The sequence below is a fragment of the Curcuma longa genome, chromosome 12 (genome assembly GCF_044706935.1).
Source record: "Curcuma longa cultivar G26 ecotype Majalengka, Jawa Barat chromosome 12, ITB_CL_G26_1.1, whole genome shotgun sequence".
NCBI lineage: Eukaryota > Viridiplantae > Streptophyta > Magnoliopsida > Zingiberales > Zingiberaceae > Curcuma > Curcuma longa.
The window spans coordinates 4,058,033-4,083,032 of record NC_133872.1 but is presented as its reverse complement, the minus strand read 5'-3'; the positions used below and the strand labels follow the sequence as shown (position 1 = coordinate 4,083,032).

Genomic DNA, 25,000 nt, shown 5'->3' with positions numbered 1-25,000 from the left:
AAGGTATCATTTAATTACTAGCATGGATAGCAGGAGTAGCAACAAAATAGCAACAGATCACAATAAAGGTCAACAGTAAGTCTCAAGAAATGAAACAAGTAACGAAATAGGCAACAATGCAATAAGGATAGTAAAAAGGTAATCATGCACTACGAAAAGGAGAGCCTGTGTTGACCAAGCACAGGAGTACCCACCTGAATCAGATGATAGTGAAACTAGAACCCCCAACGTGAGCTCCGAGTATACTAGGACCAATCAACTCAAGGTCCTGAAATTAAATAACAAAACAATACTTACTAAACTGATACTGTATTAAATCTACAGCATTTAAACTCCCCAATTTACTCTAACTAATCTCCTTAGTTCACACCCGAGTTCAACACCTCCAGCATTAACTAAAACCCTAAAATAGATCAAGTCACTCCATTAACTAATCAACTAATGTTATCCGATTTTAACTAATCAACTCCATGATCCTTCTTCCAATAAATTCAACAGTAACTAAATAATGAACCAACCAATACCGTAACTCCATCCATAGTACCCGAGACCAACACACTCGGCAACACCCCAAAATTAAACTACTTGAACTCAAGAGCTTACCTCTAAGATCAGTTCCAATCAAGCTTTGTTCAAGATCATGAAATCAAATGGGAACAAGATGAAGCACAGCTCGGCAGAAACGGGGTCACGGCAGGGAAGAAAAGGGGGAGGGTGTCGTCGGCTGCTTGTGTCTTCTCGACGCGGGTAGCACTCAGAGGAAGGAGACGGCGGCGACATCGGGCGAAGATGAAGAGGAGGAGCAGAGAACGCGTCGGCGAAACAGGGGCGGCTTCGGCGGGTGAGGAAGAGGCAAGAATCACGATTGTTTTCTAGGTTTATTGTAGGTTTCTCAACGAACCGGTTTTTAACTTGCTCTTAACAGGTCTGCCGGTTCCACTAACCTGTAATCCAATAACCACCTTAAACTACTAACCCATTAACCTATATTAAATGGGTTGGGCTTTAATCTAACATATGAGCTTTTAAATTGTGTTCTAATTTGGCTTCATCCAATTAGCTTAGGAATTAATTGTAATTATTATTAATTTATTTACTAATAACCCCTCTAATTTCCGGTATTTTACAAATGCAAATGAAGGAAGTTTCATAGCAGGAATGACAAACAAAATGAAGACTAAATTTGATAAATATTAGGGTAATAGCAACTTATTAATCTCTATAGTAGCAGTGTTAGATCCAAAGAATAAGATGAAGTTGATTGAATGATATTTTTCGGAAATCTATTCTGTTAGTGATTCTATGATTCGTGAGACATTACACATGTTGTACAATGAGTATGTTGAAACTCATAAAGCTAGTGTTGGTAGTAGTAATGATGTTCAAGGTGAAACTCAAAGAGAAAGTTCTATTGGTCATAGTAATTTGAATGGAAGAGGAAAATGTAAAGTAAGGGCATAATTTTCTAGTTACATTAAGAATATTGACAGTGTTGAGCAAGTAAAATCTAAACTAAATGTGTACTTGGATGAAAGATGTGTTATTTGTGAAGATGAAACTGGCTTTGATGCATTATCATGGTAGAAAATTAACAACTTAAAGTTTAGGATCTATCAAAAATGGCTTGTGATGTACTATCAATTTTGATAACTACAGTGGCTTCTGAATCAGCTTTTAGTGCCAGTGGTAGGGTAATTGATCCTCATCTCTTTAGGAACAGATACAATCCAAGTATTACTTTGCATATTAAATTGGTTGCGTGCTCATTATGGAATCAAGAGAAAATTAAAAGTGAATACATAAACATCATATTTAATTAGTTGTTTACTTACTACCATATGTTTTGTATATTATTTTGCTCATGTTTAATTTTTTGATGCTATGCATTTGTATGTAAAAGGGAAAAAACAGAGATTAAAGAAATTCGATTGACTTAGATGCTGCATTTATTATCACCTTTCAAGAGGTATTTGACAAAGTCATAATTTTATCTTGTGATTTTCCTTTGTAGTTTCATGTAAGACATTGAAAATTTTCACCCACTTATCATTTAAAAATTTTTCTTATAATTCAAATATCATGTATTTACCTATTTTAACTTTTGATTATTTGACAGCAAAAAAATGAAAAGCAAGATTGATTGAGTTAGGAGTTTCAATTGGCTAATCAATATATTGTAAGGTAGTTTCAATTGTAAGTAGTTTTTCATTGTTTAGTACATAGGTGATAATGCATAGTCATAAATTCTCAATTTGACTAGCAGTTTAGTATTTCCTTTTTACATGACTTTATTAATTCTGATTTTGTCTGATTTTATTTGCAGTTCTATTTTGTTAAAAAAAAAGCTGACATTGTTGATTTTCCTTGGCCAGTTACATATCATTGTTAACACGTGGAAAATTATATGTGTCATGCCCCGCACGAACTAGGCTTACCGCTACGCTAGCTTCATTCACTGCGCGTGAACTGTAACAATGTCAGAGCAAAATATAAAGTAAAACTAAATAACCTAACTACATACATATCTCTGGAATAACTCCATTAGTGTTATATATGTATCTCAATAACATGCTCCAAATAATCTATTATTTTACTATGAGTTTGTTAGATGCATAACAATAACTTGTATTTTGTAGGTTTACTAGTCTGAAAAAATAAATTGTAGGGCATTGGACCAATTCACTTGAATGTACAAGTTAAATTTTTCGGTACTGTCTAAATCTGCATAAACTTGATTCCTTTATGTTTGGGTGTGAACTTGTAATATAACTTGTCAATTTTATTATTTGTTGTGAAGAATGATTTATGATGATTTTATGTATTTTAGAAACCTTTATATTGGGATTTCCTTGCTTGTAATGTTCATGTTATGTAAAATTAAGAACTATTAAGTGTTAACGATTTATGTGGCATGTGTTGACACTTTAAGTTGAATGTTTTATTAATTTGATTATTGTAGTTTTGATTTTGATTTGTATGTTATGTATTTATTTTTACAAGTGATTTTCATGTTCTGTATGTAGTTGATTTTCATATATTATAAGGGATTTCACGAGCTCAAACTCGAGCTCGATTTGTGTTTAACGAGCTCGAACTCAAGCTTGTTTAACGATCTCAAAATAATATGTTAACAAGCCGAGCTCAAACTAAGTTTGTTTCATTGGATCGAGTGCACGTGAGAAGGGGGTGAATCACATGACTTTTAGAAATTTTAAGTATGTCAAAAATCGTGCACAGCGGAAAAATAAAATACGAAAAATCACAACACAAGCCAACACGAAGGTTTTACTTCGTTCGGAGTCTCTAGCAACTCCTACTCGAAGGCCCAGGTCCCTTGGACCTTTTCTGTCGACAATCTACTAAATCTCTCTACCAGAAAAAAATCTCTGGTAGGGTAGGTGAATACAATGTATTGAAAGTGTGACAACCACACACTTTCAAATTTTAAATAAGTGCAGAAAAATAAAAAATAAAAATTACTTCATTACCCAACACGTAGAAATTTCTAGATGAGCTCGGATGTTAGGGATGATCTTCCGGCAGAAGCTGAACGTGGTCGTGTCGAAGCTCCAGCCGCCGCAGAAGGAGGACGTTAGTCGAAGCTATATAATTCATGCATTGATCGAAGCTTTATATAGACACTATTGAGTTTATCTAGATCCGCAAATGTTCGCCACATTTCTCATCCTAAAAACGCAAACTTGATCTACGCCTTGGCCGTGATCTTATCCAAGAACAAAGAATAATTCAAATAAAACTTTATTATAAGTAGGAATAATTTTTTCGTCGAAGAGTAACACAGCTTTAATTAGTAAACAAAGAATAGTTCAAATAAAACTTTATTATAGGTAGGAATAATTTTGTCCTCCTTAAAACTTTATTATAGGTAGGAATAATTTTATCCTCCAATAAAATTTCAGATTAGCAAAATGAAGAATAATGAGGAGTAATTTTACAGAATTCACCTGCAAAATTAACTTAGTCCATATACCAAATAAACCCTGCAAAATAGAGTTAGTATAATAAAATGGACTAAAATGTGAAATATTCAAAGTTAATTGGATCATGTCAATCCAGACCAGGATCTAATCAGACCTCAACTTAGACCACCCAAATGGGTCTAAGTTGGACCGCGCCTAAAGTTTCAAAATGGAACTCGTCCTCACTGATTCGCTCCTCCAATGACTTACCTTACTTACCTTAGCGCAGCTTTACTAGACTTCTCTAACTCACCAGGTCTTTTGAAGGCTCAACCATCCTGGTCTTCCTGCCAAGTCTTCACCAACTGGGTCTTCAGCTAGTTTTCAGACCCTACGGATCCAATTGGACTTCATGCTAGGACTCAAGCATCCTGGACTTCAACCTGGTGTATGGTTCTAAGTCTTTCAACCCTACATACTTAGCAAAAAGGTTAAATCCACAACAACCCTAACTTTAACTTATTTGTCATTCATCAAAACTTGAATTTGACCGTTAGTACAAACTACACCAACACGTTTAACTTATAAGCAAGTTATTTTTGAATCAAACTCAAACCATTCACGAATTATTTAATTTCGTTACGAACCAAACTCGAGCTTAAGCATTAAAGTTCGAATCGAACTCAAGCCGAACTTGAGCTTAAGGAAAAATCAAACGAGTCGAGCTCGAGCCTCATATTATTCGGCTCGGCTTGGCTCGGTTCGGTTCGATTACACCCTTAGGCATGACTCAAAAATTTAACAGAATAATTTTGGCAATAGGAACTCACCACCATGCCCATGGCATTCTTCTCATTGCCATTCATCTCCACTGTGTTTTCAATGACAAGGTTCATAAATTGGTCGAACCCACGAAGAGTGCTAACCACAACGCGATTTGCATTCAGTTTTACTGAAACAGGAGTTCCAAGTTGAGTGATATCAATGCATTCTTGATAGATAAAACGAAGAATGAGACTACTGAGGATTATAACAGTGCATCACAAATGTCATACTACAGTAATGAACAGCCTAAAAAGAATAATATTATTTACAAGTAGTCTATTTAATACACATGCCAAATAGTCATACTGTTGGCAAACAATTTTTCAGATCTTCAAGAAATTTTGAGATGGATCACCTTCTGATTTCAATCTTCACTCCAGGAAATTGTGTAAGTAATACAATATAACATTAGAAATTTGCTATCCACTACCCAATTCAAATAAACAAGTTTCACGTGTCAATTGTCAGTCTTACAATTTGTGAGTGAGGAAATCTTCTGCACCTTCCAACGCTTGAGCATTTACATATGGACTGTTGGCAATTTTCTTTTTCTTTTCATTCTGCCAATTTCTTGAGATTAGATGATATTTCCAATAAAGATATGGAAATGTCTAGGAAAGTAGAATATTGAATGACTTACAAAGTTATTTAACCTGATATTAAAAATAAAAATACTTGAAGAGTTTATCTGTGGAGGATAAGTACTCTAGTCTCCTATATAAAAATAAAGGAGAGTTCAAAATTATATGAATTATAGCGGCATTAAGTTAATGAAACATACCATGAAATTTTGAGAAAAATGAAAGAAAAAAAAAAGAAGATCCAGTAGCTGAAAATCAATTTGGATTCATACTTGATAAGTCAACAATAAATTATATATCTTCTCAAAGAACTAGTTGAAAGTATCGAGAAAAAAAGCAAAAGTAAGACTTACACATGTTATTCGACGAGTTAGAAAAAACTTATGACAAAATCTTGAGAGAAATTTATCAAAAATTCTAGAAATGTGTATCAATTAATTAGAGATTTATAAATTCATTTACTTAAAAATTTATAAATTATTTTTTTATTTTAATTAATTTGATTTATTCGATTTAATCGAATAAGAAATTTTAAAACTAAAATTGAACCAAGTTAACCGAATTAACTGATTTTTTTAAAAAAATAAATTTTTAAAATAACCGAACTAAATTTTTAAATTCGGTCGGTTCAGTCGGTTTGTCCGGTTTAATCGAACTTTTGCTCACCCCTAGGTTTAATAGAATAAAAAAGAATATAAAAAATTTAAATTTATCAATATTAGACGTAGTAAAATAACTGTTAAGATAAGAGATGACAAATTACTTGTAACTGAGAGCATTAAATATTTAGAATCATTTTTGCAAAAGGATAGAGGGGTTGAGATAAATGTCTTACATAAAATAGTAAGATAATTGATATGGAGGAAAACGTCAATTGTTCTTTCTAAACCTTAAAAAGAGTTCTACAAAATAACAATTAAACCTGTTATGTTATATGAAATTAAATATTAGGCACAAGTAAAAGATAAAAGTCGCAGAGATAAGAATGTTAAAATTAATGTGCGGGCATACGATGATGGATAAAATAAGAAATGAGAATATTAAAGAAAAAGTTAACTATTGACGAAAAACTTTGAGAGACACCTTTCAGATAGTACAGATATGTACTTAAACAATCAATAAATACTCCAATTAAATGATATGAAACTATGAAAAATACACACATTAAACAAGGAAGAAAAAAATCAAAAAAACTTGATTAGCAATGATAAAATAGGATAAATTTTTTTAAAATATAGATAATGATATAATAGGGGGATAGAGCTCAATGATGGAAAAGGACCCATATAGCCGACCCTACCTAGTGGGATAAGACTTGATTGGTGTTATTGTTGTTGTTCAATTCCTTGATGGCAATAAAGAGAGGAGTATTATCATTCATTACTTCTTTTTTTGTTGATAGAAAAAAAAGTTATACTATCATAGTCTAAAATCGCAGAATCTTTATCATCGCTCATACATTTATATTGCACCTAACCTAAGATGTTAGAGAATCTCCAACCGATACCCCTTTACACCAATTTGGTGTAAAAGGGGCACCAATTATTTCTAACCGATACCCATAATTTTGCACTAAAATGGTGCAAGTGAACAGTGCAGCACCATCTTAGTGCTGCACTGTTCACTTGCACCAAAATGGTGCAAGTACCAATTTGAAGCCCTTTAAATAAATTAATTTAATTTATAAATTTTATATATTATAAATTTATATTAGTTATTAATTTAAATAAGTAATATTTAAAATATTTGTTATATTACTAAGATTATAAATATTTTAAAATTTATAATATTGATAATTTCATCACAAACACACAATTAAATATTCTAAGGAATATTTAATAAATTAATATATATGTTAAAATTAATATGTATGTTGAATAATAAATTATAAGATGAAAAAATAGAATATTCTAAGGAATATTCCTTTTAGTGTAGGAAATGGTGTGTATTAGTTGGAGTTGAAAAAAAATTTGGTGTTGAAATGACACCAAATTGATGTTGAAAATGCACCAAAATAGGTTTTGTGGTTGGAGATGGTCTTATGTTTTTTTTCTACAGTGTCATAGGTATTTTTTGTTGTTATGATACAGAAACTATATGGTTTTGCTTCTATTGCCACTATTATTCTTTATTCATGACATTCTTACTAACAAATACATGTTCTTAATGCATTTAACACATCAGGAATTTCTCAAAATATTAGATTTCTCATGCCCATTTTATCCAATCATTTTAACCATTTATTAACTGATGCATCCCGGACTTCTCCCATGCATTTCTATTTCTAAGCAAACACTCAACTATTCTCATTTGAATGGCTAGATGAGTCAAAACCCATAAAAATATTGAAAAGAAATCGTAATCCTTCATGTATCCATGATAAAAACAAAACAAAATATTACATGAGCAACAACTACGGGCTACATTAACTAGAGAGGCCATACATTTGGTATGAAGATAATCATGCTTTGTCATGCAGAGTCACTGCAACACAATAGACGTATTTTTTTATCATCAAAATGTGATTCAAAACTCAATGACACAGTAAAGGCAGCTGAACTTGAACCTATTATAAGCATATAGTAAATAAAGACAACCGGAAGCATATTGATAGTATCAAGCACTCGTATGAAATGTTTAATGAGCAAAATAAGCAAGAAGTTGTTCGGTATCTACTTTCTACTTGAGCGGATGCTCAAAACCAGAAACAAGGTTATAGTGTTTCTCCTATCTCCTAGTTGTTCATCCATTTAGACTGCCAACAATATTACTTTCCAGCAGTAATGTGCCTATAAACGAACTGTTTGAACTCGTTTAATTAACAAAAGCAACTCGAGAGTTCGAAATCTCGTAAAAACGCCATGAAATCAAATCCCAAAAGTTATGATTTCTCGTAAGAAAGGAGCATTATAGAACTAAAACCAGAGTATTATGCCATAAAATAACTCACTTTGAAGCTTCTTGTCCATGTACCTGAAGAGGCACGCGGGAATCGGTAGTTAGAATCAAACTTAGCTCAAAATGAAGAAACGATTGGAAAGAAACGAAGAAATAGAAAATCTACGAAAAAGATCAACTCACTTCTTAAGAACCGGAGGTTGGCCCGATCGGCTCACGCTGACGAGGAGCCAGAAGCAATCGACGAAGCAAAACCCTAGCTGTTGTCTGTAGCGTGGTTGGCAGCGACAGAATAACGCTCTGTTTGGATTGTGGATTGGGTGAGAGAAGGTCAAGGTGAAGGGAGGGAAAAAGAGGAGAAGATAAATATTTATATTTTTTTATTTGGAAAGTAGAAAGATTTATTAATGTAATACGTATTATTTTATTTAAAAAAGTAAAAATTAAATATATAAAATTATAAAAATATTTTTATTTTTTAAAATAAATTTATATGTAATATATATTATATATATATATATATATATAATTTTTGAAATCAATAAAAATTAATATTTTTTATTTAAATAAATAAAAAATTAAAGAAATAATGAATAGATATATAATAAATATGTGAAATATAGAATTTATACATTTTAATACGATAAAAGATAAATCAATATTTATATATATATATATATATTTTTAAAAATTTATTGATGAAATTTGCGATGAAGGTTGACGTCGAGGAGTGCGAGCGAATAGATCCTGTGACGACTGTGTTATGTGATAAGGAACGACGGTGCAAAAACCTAATAGATGAGTCATTTTAATAATTAATATTTTAACATAAGGATAAAATTAGAATAAATATTTTTTAAATTTTCCTTCTCCTTTTTTACATCTTAAATCGGGATGTAAGAAATTATGTCGATTCGTGAGCATACAAAGAGAAAGCTTATCCTTGTTTTCCCTTCTGCTCCTTAACTCACTTCATCCCAAACAAGAATTAAGATTCTTTTTCCCTTTCCTTACCTTTCCCTCCCTTTCCCTCACCTCTTCCCAAACAAAATGTAAAGAGAAGGTATTTTATAATTTGCCCCTAAATTTAACCTGATTTTAAAAAAGTGTAAAGAGAAGGTATTTTATGATTTGCCCCTAAATTTAACCTGATTTTCAATTTAGCGACAATTTGTCTCATTTTCTCTTTTTTTTACTATTTTTAAAATTACAAGATAACATCTAAACCTAAACCATCAATTAAACAAAAAAATTAAATGCTCGATCAGTTTAAAATATTATTTATTTAAATTTATAAGATTAAAAATCAACTCTTCTTCCAGATCTGTTGATTGAAACTTACCAACGGTATAAAAGTTGAAAGAAAAAAAAATTCAAATTGATTTGTTTGTTTGTGATGATTCAATAAAAAATAAAAGCATGTGGAATATTGGCAATAGATTTATTTAAACCTAAAATAAGCTGATCATGAGGCACATGGATTGTTCATACAAAGTCCAAAACCATGGTGGAAAACTCCACCTACTGTGTTCAGGGAATCCTCCAAGCATCAAATAGTGACAGGGATCCATCAAGCCAGAAAAATTCTTGATTGATACATATACTTTAACAGAGAGGTGGAATCCGTCACTACAACGGTTCAACACGGTCGGTTTCACGACCATCTATAAGGAGGCAAATCGAAAAGTTACAGTTGGTCATTACGAGGAGGGCATTGTCTCAGTTTCATCGAGATTCGACTCTTGTCCACTTCAGTAAATCTGTCACGCAATAACCATGCATACACATATTCTTAGGAAAATGAGTTCCAACTTGAAACGAAGCATGCTAAAAAAGAAAAAGGCAGCACAATCAACTCATTTGAGTCTCAAGAAATAGTACCTAATGATGTATATATGGCATGGAGTTGAATGTGACTTAAAGTTGAGCCCTACTACCACCAATACATCCAAAAGGTTTCCTAAGTTTATGCTTTTGCAATTATTCGCTATAGGAACCATAATGCGATTGAGATGGACAGGTAGAGAAGACGACAATGAATAGAACAGGGTCCCCAGAAAACAGAGCTGTATCTTAAAGATCTTGCTACGGAGATGGCAAGATCTCTCTCTCTCTCTCTCTCAGCAAAAGCAATTTCAGAGTAGTATAATGCACGCGTCAAACTCTTTGTTAGCTCTGGAATTGTTACCATCTTACTGTTCTCTTTGTTTAAGAGAGAATGATCTCTTCATTTAGCAGTGACATTAGCATTGAAGGACCAGTGAGAATGGCAGGTGCAAAGCCACATGGTGGTGATTATGATCCGTCTCATTATGTGGAGCATTATGGTGACCTAACACTCGTATATAATATCAACCTTTGTGGTGCTAAACGAGGTGATGAGTTTTCTATTGAAGTAGCCGCCTCTAAAGGTGCTCTTATTTTAGCACAGTTGCAGGGCCACATTAGGCACGGGTCCTCACACAATTCTCATCAGCCATCATACGTACCTCTGTTGAGGCCCCCCCTTAAATGTGTAGGGCACATGATGTGCATTTGCATGCTGCTCTATAAGAATGCTTACTGACTGCTCAGAGTGTGTGCACTCGGATTAACTTCGAGCATGGGCACCAAAAACCCCAAGCAAGGTTTTAACAAAGTGTCCTGGAGTGCTGATGAAGATAAGATCCTAGCAGAGCATGTCAGAACTCATGGAGAAGGAAGGTGGGGGAGGGTTCCCAAAAGAACAGGTCAGATGAAAGCTTGTTGTGAATGCTACTTGAAATCAAAGTTCACTCCTGCAATAATTAAGCTCAGTTGGGTGTTGCTTTAGGCCTGAATCGATGCCCGAGGAGTTGCCGGCTTCGCTGGCTGAATTATCTACGGCCAGACATCAAGAGGGGAAACATATCCAAAGAAGAAGAGGATCTCATCATCAGGCTCCATAATCTCTTGGGAAACAGGTTGTTTAAACTCCTTGTTCAGAATGAGGAAGAGTTTTGATTTCATGCATACTGATGTTTGCTCGTGCTGAACTTGCAGGTGGTCTCTGATAGCTGGAAGATTACCTGGTCGAACAGACAACGAAATCAAGAATTACTGGAACACAGTCCTGAAGAAGAAGAAGAAGCAGCTAAAGGTTCACTCAGTTGAATCCATGCGTTCAAATGGAGAGGGAGATCAGAAGTGCGAGAGTAAAAAGGAGATTGGAAGCCCAGAATTTGAGCGTCCGACTGTCTTCAACAAGTCTTCTGCATGTAATGAGCATGACAACAGAACTAGCAAAAGGGAGTACAAAGAAGCATGGCCAAATGCAGGACAGATGCTTGATGCTTCTTTCTTCCCACTCGAAGATAGTTATACATTTGACCAATTGATGGGTTCAGATATCGAGAAGATCGGCTCAAGTTGTGTTCTAGACATTGATGGCTTGGAGAAAGACCAAAGAATTTGGGGAAGTGCTTATTCTCCTGTGTCTTTCGATGATAGTTGGTTATTTGACAAGGGAATATCAGACAATTGGTTTGCCGAGAACCGCATGGAGTCATACATTCTTCCTCTCTGAGACAAGAGATGCTTAAAATTGTCAGATTTGAAGTTGTTCAATGCGTATAATTTCCTTAGATTCAGTTTCTAATAAAAGTGTCCTCCCTCAAATCACATGAACTGCGCTGTGCATGCATTTGTTGTTCATGGACATGTAACGTTGTATCATCTCCATTTTCTTGAACTGAAAATTACAGTCATAGAGTATACTACAGGTATTGAACCATGATTTCATGCTTTTCCAACCTGAAGAATATGCCTGAGTAATCAATCCAGGATCCTACAAAGAGAATTTGATACATATCAGGAAGTAGCAGTGTGTGCCATTGGCCGAAGTCGGATTAAACTCACCTTTAGAGGTGAAATTCTGTCGGAGTTTCACACGGTCGGTCCTACGCCATAGGAGGTAATCCCTAATGTTACCTCGGCTTAGAGACAAAAACTCTATTCCGTCGTAATCATATGTCCACTTGCCACCCTTGATGTCAGAACAAAAAGAATATTGTCCGCCCTCCTATAAAAACAACACAAAAGAAAGGAATATTGCATGACCTTGAAAACTTCCAATGTACACAAAATCAATATCAGTCAGAACAAGAAGCTATGCTTGCTGAAGCAATAAAACAAAAAGTCTTAGCTATAGCAAAAATATAGGTTTCACTATCAAGCACCAAATTATTTGCTCCTTTATCTCAGATAGATCGTTCCAGATAATCAACTGATAAAATTTTTTCATATAATCATTGATTGATGTTGCACCCTATCTCAATACATGAAGTCATTGGAACAAAGTTTGAGTGTGAACGAATGAAAGAAAGTGACTCTTTATCTTCTTTTTTTTATCTTCTCTCAATTAGTGATTTTGACTTTGTCATGCCTATCTCGTGAGCGTCGCAATTGCTTACACCACATTGATGCTTGATCTTTGAGTTTGATAGCAATCAATCTCACCTTCACACGATCGAACACTTTCTTATATTCAAAAATTCTCTCTGCTTCGTTGATCCAATCAATGAATCTCTCTACTTGTAATGTACTAAAAATTCGAGTAAATCAATTTGAAAATTGAAATCTCCATATCATTCCTCCCAATCACAGCGTTCTTGAAATTTAACATGATCATGACATGAGTTTTCGAAAGTACACTCATGCGGCTAGACACTGGGTTAATTCTTTAACTTGCCTCTATAAAATCTCAATCATCACATCCTGAATATTTTATTAACAATGTTGAACTTCCTCAATCGGAACCTACCTATTGTGACCGTGATTGCAACCACGATGACCCTCCATCTTATAGTGAGTCAAGAAAAATACTTCACTTCCATTTCATACTTAACGATTGACTGCGAAGCAATCCACCTATTCTATTCATTTGGTTAGTTATATATCTTTTGTATCACTATGTTATATTCAGTCACAAGCCAAAATTCCAAAGACATTTTCAATTAATAAAGACCAACTAATTTGGTTTGACATAGTGAAAACAAATTCTAAATATATTTCATATGGTACCAATTAATCTCTTAACCTGATAAATTAATATGAAACTCAAATTCACAATTCATTAATCAACAATGGGGTGCATTCAAAATATATGAATGAATATAAACAAAAGAAAGCTTTTCCTATAATGTAATTGACGCTAAATAGAATAGCAATTATTCTAGAGGTAAAATTTCATAGATGACATGAAAAATCGTCAAACGCGCCATCTCTAGGTTTAATCAAATAAAATTTAATCTAAAATAAAAGATAATATCCTAACCTCAAATAAACAAAAAGTTTAAATAGTCTCTTAAACCCCCTAAATTATGTCAAAGACGAAAATAACTCTAAAATAATAATAAAATTTATTCAGAGTCTCCAAAAAAACTTCAAACGATATTTTTTGGGCTCAGCACTAGGCTATTACGGGTTACACATAATAACAAAATGTAGATCTCTAAATGAGCTTCGATTTGATATCTTAAAGGTCTCGTGATTCAACCAGAGTCAAAAATTATACATCTTAAAGGTCATGTGATTCAACCCAAGTCAAAAAGAATTCGTCTTCGAGTCTAAGATAGTGTCATCAAAATTCACAAAGTAGGGACTTAAGTATTTCACATTGAAGACATCAAAAATCTTCAAGTGACTTGGAAGACGCAACACGTAATATTATCATTCATCTTCTTGAATATCTCACAAAATCCAATCTTTCAACATTTAAGTTTGTTATACTTGCCAATAGAAAAACACTCACGGGTTAATACAGCCCAAACAAAATCATCAACATCAAAAAGTACCTTACAACGATGACTGTCAACCCAAGTCTTGTACTTGATATTATTCTCAAGAATAACATGTTTTACCTGCTCATGAATACCCCGAAGATGCTTTGTCATCTCATCTGCTTTAGAACTAGATCATCCTATATGTGGGATAGGGACTAAATCCAGTACCCCGGCCCGAATGGGTTTCACCCATAGATACCTCAAAAGGACTTAAATATATGATTTTGTTTCTTGATCTTTTATAAGCACATCCTGCTTGAAGTAATGTCAAATCTCACTGCTTCAGTTTAGTTCTTGTTAAACACCTCAAAAAAACTATACAAACTTTGATTCACCATCTCAGTCTGACCATCTGTCTAGCGGTGGTAGGCACTACTAAAGTTTAAATGTGTTCTCAATTTCTCCCATAAGCTCTTCCAAAAATGACTGATGAACTTGGTATCATGATCTGAAGTCATGGATCGAGTAATGTCATATAAACGCACGATATCCTTGAAATAAAGATGGACAATCCATACAACATCTATAGTCTTTCTGCAAGCTACAAATGGGTTATCTTGAAAAACCCTATCAACCACAACTAGAATAGAATCCGAGTCTCATTGGATGCAGGGTAAGCCCAACACAAAATACATGCTAGCATTGAACCAAAGAGCTTCAGAAATGAGTAAGGGAGTGTACATGTTGGGTTTTGGTATACGCATTTTAAAATTTTATATTTCTCTAAACAAGTAGCAGAAGCGTAATAAATCATTTATTATTATTTATGCATAAAACCCACATGATGATACGCACACATGCAAACATAATCATAGATAACAAGCATAAATAATTTATACCTTTTAGAAGATATGAAGTGGAAACAATATCAACTAGTAACATTGAGAAAGATTGTCTCTACTCGTATCCACACCGAGATCTCCTTGAGATGACTTTCCTATGTCATGTGTCATGTCTCTGTTTCAACACTAGTCAAAGGAAGGAGACAAGCGATCTAAGAGAGGACCTACAATCTAATTTCGTATCTGGTGGCTCAAGGTAACTTGACTATACGGATCAGATTTAACCAAAGTGATAGCACCACTGTTGGAAGGTCAGATGGTTCATTATCAACAAGGGGCAGTGAATTTAATGGCATGGTAGTTTCGGCAATAATAATTTCCCATTAGAACAATGGCCAAAGAGGAAGGAAGAACGGATATCTCACGACGGCGAAACAACCGTTGCTTCTCCTCTTACTTCTTGCTTTCACAACCGGAATTGGCTCCTTTGGCTCGGTGGATGGCCGACCTTGGGAAGTTGCTAACCTATGATAGGATGCTTGGCTGAAGGTGAGTTTGGAGAGATCACCTTTGGCCGGTGGCAATAACTCCACCAAACTTGGTGGGCGGCGATAATGGAGAGGAAGAGAGGTGGGCAGCAATGGGAGGTGGCTGATTTTTAAAATCTAATCTTTAGGTTTTGTTAATCCGCTAAATAACTCTTCTTTAAAGATGTATTTATAAATCTCTAAGGGGTTTGATTCGTTAACCAAAAAATCATATCCATTAACTCAAAGTTCAAACCATTAACATTAAGTTTGGTTCAAAATCAAACCGAGTTAATTCAAAATCAAACCACATTTTAATTAAAATTAAATCAAAGATGGTCCACTTTATCTTCAAAAGATGTGGTTTATCTGCACTTCCATTCCGATAAAATATCTTCTATATTTGCCTTTCATTTGGTCCAACCAGACTCTATCTTTCTCTATTTGAGAATCTAATTCTCAAACTTGTTTATGTCTCTGGAAGAAACTTGTAATGTGTGTGATCTTATAGGTTCCCGATTTATATTGGTTGTCCATAATTAACCATTAATTATAGATCGATCATGAGTGACACCTAGTAATACATCATAACATCTAATTAATTGAAAAATCACAGTTGATTTCAAAACCACTTCTGAATCCTTCAGTAGCTATAGTTGTTCATGCGTCTATTCCTTTCACATATCTTATACCCACTTAGTTAAAGATATGGTCTATATATCAATCTCTACTAGAAAGGCTACGTTACACCTAGCCCAAGCAGTAGTTCCTTATCCTATAGATTTAAGTTACTCAACGCATCTTCCTAAGAGAACCATCCTCTTGACATGTTTCTGCTTTGGCCAAAAAATTACGAGTAACAATCCTAAAAAGTGGTTATAGGTTATATGTCTCCTAATAAAAAGAGTTATGAATCCTCTGTTGGCTACTTAATTACCTTTGAACTCTTTAACTTATACACAATCATCCTGGGTCCACACCTCTATAGAGACGCTTACTTAAGATACCAAAGTATAAGTCTTCATGACCATGATGATTTGAATACCTTAAGTCGAAAGAACCATGCATGCACTCAAACTACAATGAGATCTTTATAGACATGTATAAAATCACATGAAGTCTCATAGCAGGTCACTTCCGATGAACTAATTACTCTTAACCAACATTCATATGTTAACTCTCAACATCCCAATATTTCCAACTAGTTAGGATCGGCTGCTTAGTAAAACCAAGGAATCTAAATATGTTAATCTTACATAATCAATGATGTCCAAACTCATCAATTCATCGATTAGGAAATATTTCAATATGTACATAATTACACATATAGAGATATCCACTAATTGTGATCTAATCACAATTTCTTTCATGCTATGTATTATATTGTGGACCTCATTATTTGAGTTTAAGATTAAATCAAATACATAGAAAATATACACTGAAATAGTGATTTTATTTATCCAATAAATAATACATTATCTAAGGTGATTGCCTTATGACATCTCTCAATATAACAGTACAAGCCTGCATTAGTGAGAATTCCCTTAGATAGCTGGAATACATAATATCGATCCACAAAGTGAGTTACATCACTTATCAACTTGGGTTAATAAAAGTTAGTAGAGATAAGGGACAGTGTCTTATCACGATCAAAGTGCCCCTCATTATGAAGTTCACTTATAATCTATTGCTTCAATAAATAGTCTAAAATGCACAACTATAATCCACGAAATAAATAACCATTATGCAAATAAAATCATAGCGGTGACCATCTGTACCTCCTAGAATATCTTTTCGAATGAAGGGTCAGCTACATACATGTCTGCAAAAACCTCAAAGTCTACAGCTTTGGTACTCCTATTAAGTAATGAAGAACGATGACTAAGGGCATCTACGATATGATTCAAACTCCCTGCTTGGTGCCTCAACATAAAGATGAATTCCTACAAATAAGCCACCCCCACTTGGCATGTCATCACAACTTGTGTTGGCCATTGATATACTTCTAGGTCTCAAGATCAGTAAACAAAATGAACTCTTTTTATACTAGGTAGTGACGGCAATGCTTCAAGTACTGAACTATGGCATAGACTCCAAATTGAAAGTAGAATAATTTTTCTTAAATCTGAATAGTTTCTTACTAAAGAAAGCAATTGGATGCTTTAACTGACTCAGAACATCACCAATGCTAATATCAGATGCATCACAATTAACCTCGAACACTTTATCAAAATTATGGAGTGTCAAATCTGGTACCTCGATCATCTTCTACTTGACCAATTGAAAATTGACCTCTACTTCTTCAAACCACTTAAAATAATTGCCCCTTGAGATACTCAGTGATAGGAGCAATCAAAGTGCCAAAATTTCTGATGAACCGATGGTGAAAGAAATCAATCCATGGAAACTTCTGACATCGTGCAAGGTTTATGGTTTAGGTCACTCCAAAACTGAATCTATCTTTGATTGATTCATGTGAACACTATCAGTAGACACAACAAAATCAAGAAAAGTTACCCATGTAGTATAAAAAACACTTCTTCTTGATGATAAAGAGGCACTCCACCTTCAGCCTTTCAAAAATAGAACAGAAGTTATCAAAGTGTGAAGCCCATGTTGGACTATAAATAAGAATGTCATCGAAGTAAACCACCACAAATCTTTCCATAAAAGGTCACAAAATCTGATGCATAAACCTCATAAATATGTAGGAGCATTTGACAACCCAAAAGACACCATTCACTCATATAACCTATGTTGCGTCTTAAATGTTATCTTCCACTCGTTTTGATACCTTATTCTGATCTGGTGGTATCTGTTTTAAATTTTTGAGAATACCTTAGAACCGAATAACTAGCTAATCCAACATATCATCCAAGAGGAGAATTAAAACCCTGTACTTCACAGTAATTCTGTTAATGGCTTAACCTCCTTAGGACTGAGACAATATGTTGGTCGATTAGGCAAACTTGATCCTAGAACAAGGTCAATTTGATGTTGGATATCTCTCATAGGTGGTAGCTAGGAGGAAGATCCTCTAGCATCAACTTGACAAAATCTCCTAATCGTTGTTATATTTCTGTTGGTAAATCAGGGTCTATGGCTATTGCATTGCTCTTGCACGACAACAAAGTATAGACTACGTCTCCATGCTCCATCTCATCCAAAACATGGAGATAAAAAGTAGGTTGGTGTTATGGGCTATCGGGATAAGAGTGGTCCCTTCTCGCTGGGGCGCCAACACAATCTTCTTTCCCTTGATGTTAAGGGTATATGTATTCTTCCATCCATCATGAATAACACTGCGATCATATTGCCAAGGTCGATCCGACAATACATGAAATGCATCCATAGCCACAACATCACACCAAGCATTATCATAATATTTATTGTCAATTGAAAAAAAGATATGAGACATCGCCTATCTACTATTATCGCACTACCTTTATTCAGCCACGATAACTTGTGTAACTTAGGATGGCAGTATGTCTTCAACTGGACAACCTCCTCAGATACAACATTCTCACAACTGCCATTGTCAATAATCATGTTATAGACTTTATCTGCAACTGTATAGGTCATGTGAAAAATATTAGTTTTCAACTAATCATCCACGAATCACCTTTGGGAGTCAGTAGACTCTTGCGAACGACTAAAATCTCATGGGCATCATAATAAAGCACCTCATCAACTTCATCATCATCATACATTGGCTCGCTAAATGCCTCTGCCTAGTCTTCCATGTCTTCCTCAATCAATAAATTTTTATCATTTTGATTAGACAAGTTTCTTGCAATCAATTGCTCTATGCTCCTGTTCACCATAACGAAAACACTTGATAAGCTTAGAATTAACCTGCAGTGACTATTAAATAGGATGTGAATCCTGAGGACAAACTAGTTGACTATTTTAGTCGCCTCTTACCACTAGTTCCATTATGTTGTTTTCCAACAGTTAGTGCATGTTGGTAGGTCTCTGAAATCGTCCACAACGAATGAAGACTAAGGACATCTTGCAAGGGCTAGTGTAACCCCCTAAGTATCGTGTCACCATCTGCTCTTCTATCTTAAATAGATCGTTCCGAACAATCAACTATAGTAAAACTTCTCTGTATAATCATTGATTGATCTCGCACTCTGTCTCAATGTAGGAAGTCGTTGGAACAAAGTTTGAATGTAACCGAAGGGAAGAAAGTGATTCTTCATCTTTTTTTTCATCTTCTCCCAATCATTGATCTTGGTTTTGCCCTGTCTGTCTTGTGAGCATTGCAACTGCTCCCACCATATTGATGCTTAACCTTTGAGTTTGATGACAATCAATTTCACTTTCACACAATTAGACACTTCCTTATATTCAAAAATTCTCTCCACTTCGTTGATCCAATCAATGAATCTCTCTACTTGTAACATACCAAAAAATTCAGGCAAATCAACTCAAAAACCAAGATCTCCATATCATTCCTCTCAACCATAGCGTTCTCGAAATTTAGTACGATCATGATATGAGTTTTCAAAAGTGGACTTACAATCTTCAAAATCTCACATTGTCAAACACTAGACTAATTCTACAACTTACTTCTATAAATCTTTAATCATCACATCATGAATGTTACGTTCACAGTGTTGAGCTTCCTCAATCGAAACCTGTCTATTGCTATTGTGACGACTCTCCATCGGATATGATGGGCTTTGATACCAACTACCATCGAATAAGACATAAGAAATCACCAAACATAGAGAAACTATTGTTTCTAGATTTAATTGAATAAAATTTGATTCAAAACAAAAGATAATATCCTAACATCAACTAAATAAAATTTTAAATAGTCTCTCAAGATGACAAAAAATAATTCTAAAACAATGATAAATTATTGCCTCCATAAAGATTTTATAATATTTTTTGAGTTTAAAACAATTATACTCGATAACCAATTATAAATATCTGAACAACTCCAATTTGATATCTTATAAGTTTCGTGGTTCAACTTAAAAAAATAATTATGACCTCGAAGCTCGAGCAAATCCTTTACATCAATGATTCACATGCAATAAATATATTTCACAGCAACTAACTCAATCATGTCTCCAAAAATAATTCACATGGTATTCATGTAGTATAATCATGAGTACTGATATTTGATTCCAAGCATAAAACAAATTCGACAGTGATATGCATATGCCACATATGTCCAAAGTCAGTTCTATCAGACTACACATTCATCCCACGATGGCGCAATCTTATAACACGAAAGATTTGTGTATGTTTCTGCGTGCAATATTCATATGAAACTCTGCCGAGTCTCAAAATGAAGACTAGATTTGTATTAATAAAGGAAGAATTGTTTCGCTGAACACGGATTCAGAAAAGATGAAGCAGAAGCATATATCTACATATATATCTTCTATTTAGGCCAGTTAATCCTTGCAAAGCAAATACTATAAAGATAAGTGATCCAACACAGGCATTCGCACACATCTATTGCTACACATACATCAATTGCTTCATGATTCTAACCCCAGCGAGTCATGATCTCAACAAACAATAAATGGTAGGGTTACTTCAGTGGTTTCAACCCAAGAGAAGCTCGTAATCTATTAGCTTCAGCAATTTCTGGATCTGGGTGATCAGTTCCATCACTTTTCTTCTCTTTCTTTTCCTTTTTCTTCTTGGGCTCCTCCCTAGGATTGTCATCATCCACTTGCCATCTGCGAGGGCTGGCACTGCCTCGAGCACGCCTCTTCCGATAGTCACCTTCTTCAAGATCCCTGTCTCGTCGATCTCTGCTTCGGCTCCTCGAGTGGCTCCTACGCCTTCCACGGTCCCTATCTCTTCTTTCTCGGTCGCGGCCTTCCCTTTCCCGTTCACGGTCTCTATCACGACCATAGTCCTTGTCGTCTCTTGCTCGGTGACGATCTCGGTCCCTTTCCCTTTCTCTATCTCTATCTCTATCACGGTCTCTTTCACGATCACGATCTCTTTCACGTCCTCTACCATAATCCCGATCATAATCCCTGTCCCTGTTGAAAAATAAGACATCATGCATTATACTTATGAACAATAAATAACCCAGAATAAACAAAACCACTGTCATATATTGGCCATGAGTACCAGGCCTATATTGTAAAAAATTATTTTAAAACAGCTCTGAGACGATGTATGAGTAACAATTATCCTATCAGAAGAAGCTTTATAGAAAGTATGAATGTAACAATCAATTTAGAACTAAACTACACAATTTAATAGTAGTGGAGACAATAAAATAACCAGCTTACAAAATAAAGACTGGTTACAATCATAATAACAATAATATTCTCAATAGCAAATCTCGATTAGGTAATTAGGCTTTACCAAATATTAGTTCGACTGGCTAACACAAGCAAAAATTGCACAAACTTACATTTCTATGAAACAAAATTGTGCACTGGGCGTGAATATTCAGCACAGAAGGTGCTTTTCGTGATATCAACCTAGTGGCTAGCACAGAGACTTATGCATCCACCACCATGTCGGTGGTAAATTGATACATTGTACAAACAAATACTGAAGAGAAGCTAAACAAAAATTGCACAGGAGAGTAACACTGTTTTCCCTGTTCTGTAATCTGTGATTCCTGTGAAACGGTTCGAGAAAGTAAAAACAATTCTAGCCCAAGAATATAACATATTGACCAAAACAAACAAAAAGTTAACAGACAAAATAGATTTGATTTAATTTTCCAACATCAAAGGGGAATAACTTTCCGAAAAGTTCTGATTTATATACTTGTTTGACCCATCATACTTCTCACTGCACACTATCAGTGCAGAGAAACCTGGCAGAGTCATTACAAATCACTTTAGGAAGCATCTTGTCCTGGCAATGGCTCTGAATCTAAAAGCCATGACAGTGAATCCATGGCACTGAAGTGCAATGCCATGATCTTTGATTAGTTGAGCAAGAAATGCAAGATGGAAAGCTTCCACTACCATTGAAAGAATTTTCTTCCAAGAGCTAAAGAAGGGAAGGAAAACATAGCTCACAAAATGAGCCTCTTTATTCACTCGATGCATTTAGTAAATGAAGTAGATGCTCATTTAAAACTGAAATTCAACTTTCACATTTCAACCATTATCTAGTTTACCATATAAACTGTAAATAATAGATCATAGGTTATTTATTCACTCATCTAAACCAATATGAATAGCAAATATAATCTATAACAAGTTTCAGCAAACACTGGCATCAAAATTGAAAGGAAATATAGTGAAATATGTCGCAATAAAAATTGGAAGAGAATATCACCTATCAAGAGCATATATATGAATAAAGCTGCCATCTCCATACACCAAACATAGTCAAGAATTGAGATATAACATAAAATATTATGCAGTAAAGAGTACCTATGTTGTCTGTCACGTTTTCTATCTCTGTCCCTCTCCCGTGTAGGACTACGTCCACGATAATAACTCTGTCAGAAGCCACAGCAAAAGAATGAGGAAAATCAGAGATATGATGAGTCACTAAGAATAAAACAAAACAGCTCGTACAATGCTTGCCTTTTCATGGACACCATTCTCTACAGGCTCCATAGCCTGATCCTCTTCCTCTTTTTCTTCTTCCTCTTCAAAATCATCTTCTAGTGCACTTCTTCTAGGTTCAAGCAAGCCACATGCTTCAAGGGTCCATCTGAATGCACATTTACAGAGCAAGACATTAACAGTTAGATATGATAATTACAAATTACATAGAGAGAGAGAGAGAGAGAGAGAGAGAGAGAGAGAGAGAGAGAGAGATGGTATTGAAGAAAATGCACCAAAAACATGCAAAACTGTAAGATCCTATGTGCAGATTATATTCAAATATTTTCCAGTAGATAATTTTCAGATTTCAACAAAAAACAAGGTGGTTGGCTATTTATTTTTTCCATCTAAATATCACCATTATAGTAAATACCCTAAAGAGAGCAAAATGAAAGCATCAGACGACAGCAAAAACCCATCCAATCATCAATTCTATGTACTCAGAAAGCACAAATCTTCCATCAAATTGATATTCTCAAGATTATAACAAAGAATATAAGGTAGCACTATTGTAAATCATCAATCAACCATCTGCACAAAAATCTTCAATTGCTTCGGTAATCGGTAGTACAATGACAGAATTGGAACCTGGCAGTATAGATAAATCCAAACTAAATTCTGACAGATAAACCGTACAGTCCAATGTAAATTTCCAAAAAGATGGGCATGTCCACTTAATCCATATGAATTGCAATCATGGAAAAGAATGGACAGACGCACACACATAAAGAATTTTATCAGCAAAATACTTACTACAATTCTGATACTGGTGATTATGATTACTTTTACAAAAACAATTAAGTATTTTGAACAGAAAAATGGAACCATTGGAAAAAAAAATGGTTCAAATTAACTGAAATGATGAGCACAGAAGGAGCCTTTGTTTCAAGATTGATGTTGTTAACATGACTCATGGAAGGAAAATTAGCTTACAGATGTAGATCTTCCATTTATTTAATAGGTCAATAAGACTGCTTTGGGATCATAATATAAATAGGTAAGTTTTAGATTAATTAAACTAGCAATTATAAATCATTAAAATTACAAACACAATGAACTAGTCTGTGAATTAACCTTTTCTGAACACGAGGGAGGGCAACGTCGCAGGAGTAATCCTTTGTAAGGAGCTCATCAATGACTTCGTCCACATGAGTCAAGGAAAACTCTGAAACCAGACGCCAATGAATAACAATAGAAGCGTCGTATAACCCATCAGAAGATCTAAACAACAAGCTCATTTAAAACAATCAAATTTAATTCTTACTTCCGTCGGGCGACTTCATTCTAAGTTTTCTATAATCGTTATAGAGGGGCTCCAAATAGCGATACACATCCGTGACGGTGCCTGTGAGCCGCATGTAGAAAGCCCCGAGAATTCGAACATACCTAACCAAAGAATCCAAGCAAAGATAGAATCTCGAGAGGCCGGCACAAAGAGGAGACAACCTAAAGAATCAACGTGTGAGGGTCGATTACTTGTATTCGTCGTTTTTGATGAACTCGACGACGATCTCCTTGTCGGGCTGGATCTGAAGCATCTTCAGGATGAGGCACATGAAGGGGGTTGGCTTACGGCTACCACCGAAGGTGCCGCCGAGGTGGTCGAGCTCCATGGCCTTGTCGACGAGCGTCTCCGCGGTGAGGCCGAAGCACTGCTCTTTCCAGTAGGTGTGCTGATAGATCTTGGAGCGAAGGATCTTCTCCACCAGGTTCTGGGGGTTCGTCCCGTGGATGCTCTTCGCCGCCGGATCCGTTCGGTTCGCCATCACGGCGCCCCCTTTCGCTTCCACAAACCCTAGTCCCACGCCAGAAAGGGCAATTAAAGAAATATTCAAAATGCACGTTCCCTAAAATACCCCTCTATTCGTTTTTCAAATCAAAGCATTACTCAAACCGAAACCATGTGAGCTCCTCAGTCATTCATGCATAATGCAACAAGATATCAGATATTTTAAATATTTATTATTTAAATCTTAATTAATTTTTTTAATAAAATAAAAAATTTAAGAGGATGATTATTGGATGAGAAATTATTCGTAATTTTAAATTTACCTGATTGACAAATTAAAAAAATAAATTAAGTATATACAATTTGAATCTTAATTAC

General features: G+C 34.8%; 2 protein-coding genes and 1 long non-coding RNA gene across 3 annotated transcripts; 1 reads left to right on the top strand and 2 right to left on the bottom strand.

Moving 5' to 3' along the window:
* Window positions 1-4,782: 4,782 nt before the first annotated feature.
* LOC141843686 (uncharacterized) lies at window positions 4,783-8,532 on the bottom strand. The gene is made up of 3 exons (XR_012603045.1): window positions 8,408-8,532; window positions 8,277-8,299; window positions 4,783-4,872 (listed from the first exon to the last, which is right to left on the bottom strand). It is a non-coding gene; the product is annotated as an uncharacterized LOC141843686 (long non-coding RNA).
* Window positions 8,533-10,823: 2,291 nt separating this feature from the next.
* Window positions 10,824-11,933, top strand: LOC141843175 (uncharacterized). Its single transcript, XM_074731215.1, has 3 exons — window positions 10,824-10,953; window positions 11,037-11,166; window positions 11,246-11,933. Exons 1-3 carry the CDS (start codon window positions 10,827-10,829, stop codon window positions 11,766-11,768), a joined length of 780 nt encoding a protein of 259 aa, XP_074587316.1. The 5' UTR covers window positions 10,824-10,826; the 3' UTR covers window positions 11,769-11,933.
* An 8,738-nt stretch (window positions 11,934-20,671) lies between these two features.
* Window positions 20,672-24,691, bottom strand: LOC141843705 (uncharacterized). Its single transcript, XM_074731756.1, has 6 exons — window positions 24,370-24,691; window positions 24,158-24,279; window positions 23,968-24,058; window positions 22,870-22,999; window positions 22,714-22,781; window positions 20,672-21,351 (listed from the first exon to the last, which is right to left on the bottom strand). The coding sequence occupies exons 1-6, from the start codon at window positions 24,657-24,659 to the stop codon at window positions 20,889-20,891; spliced, it is 1,164 nt and encodes a 387-aa protein (XP_074587857.1). The 5' UTR covers window positions 24,660-24,691; the 3' UTR covers window positions 20,672-20,888.
* Between the last annotated feature and the right edge of the window lie 309 nt (window positions 24,692-25,000).

Coding starts and splice junctions, on each gene's coding strand:
- LOC141843705 (XM_074731756.1), bottom strand. CDS start 24,659: ATGGCGAACCGAACGGATCCGGCGGCGAAGAGCATCCACGGGACGAAC. Junction 24,280..24,369: donor ATCAAAAACGACGAATACAA/GTAATCGACCCT, acceptor TTCTTTGGTTAG/GTATGTTCGAATTCTCGGGG. Junction 24,059..24,157: donor AATGAAGTCGCCCGACGGAA/GTAAGAATTAAA, acceptor GTCTGGTTTCAG/AGTTTTCCTTGACTCATGTG.
- LOC141843175 (XM_074731215.1), top strand. CDS start 10,827: ATGGGCACCAAAAACCCCAAGCAAGGTTTTAACAAAGTGTCCTGGAGT. Junction 10,954..11,036: donor GAGGGTTCCCAAAAGAACAG/GTCAGATGAAAG, acceptor GTGTTGCTTTAG/GCCTGAATCGATGCCCGAGG. Junction 11,167..11,245: donor CATAATCTCTTGGGAAACAG/GTTGTTTAAACT, acceptor CTGAACTTGCAG/GTGGTCTCTGATAGCTGGAA.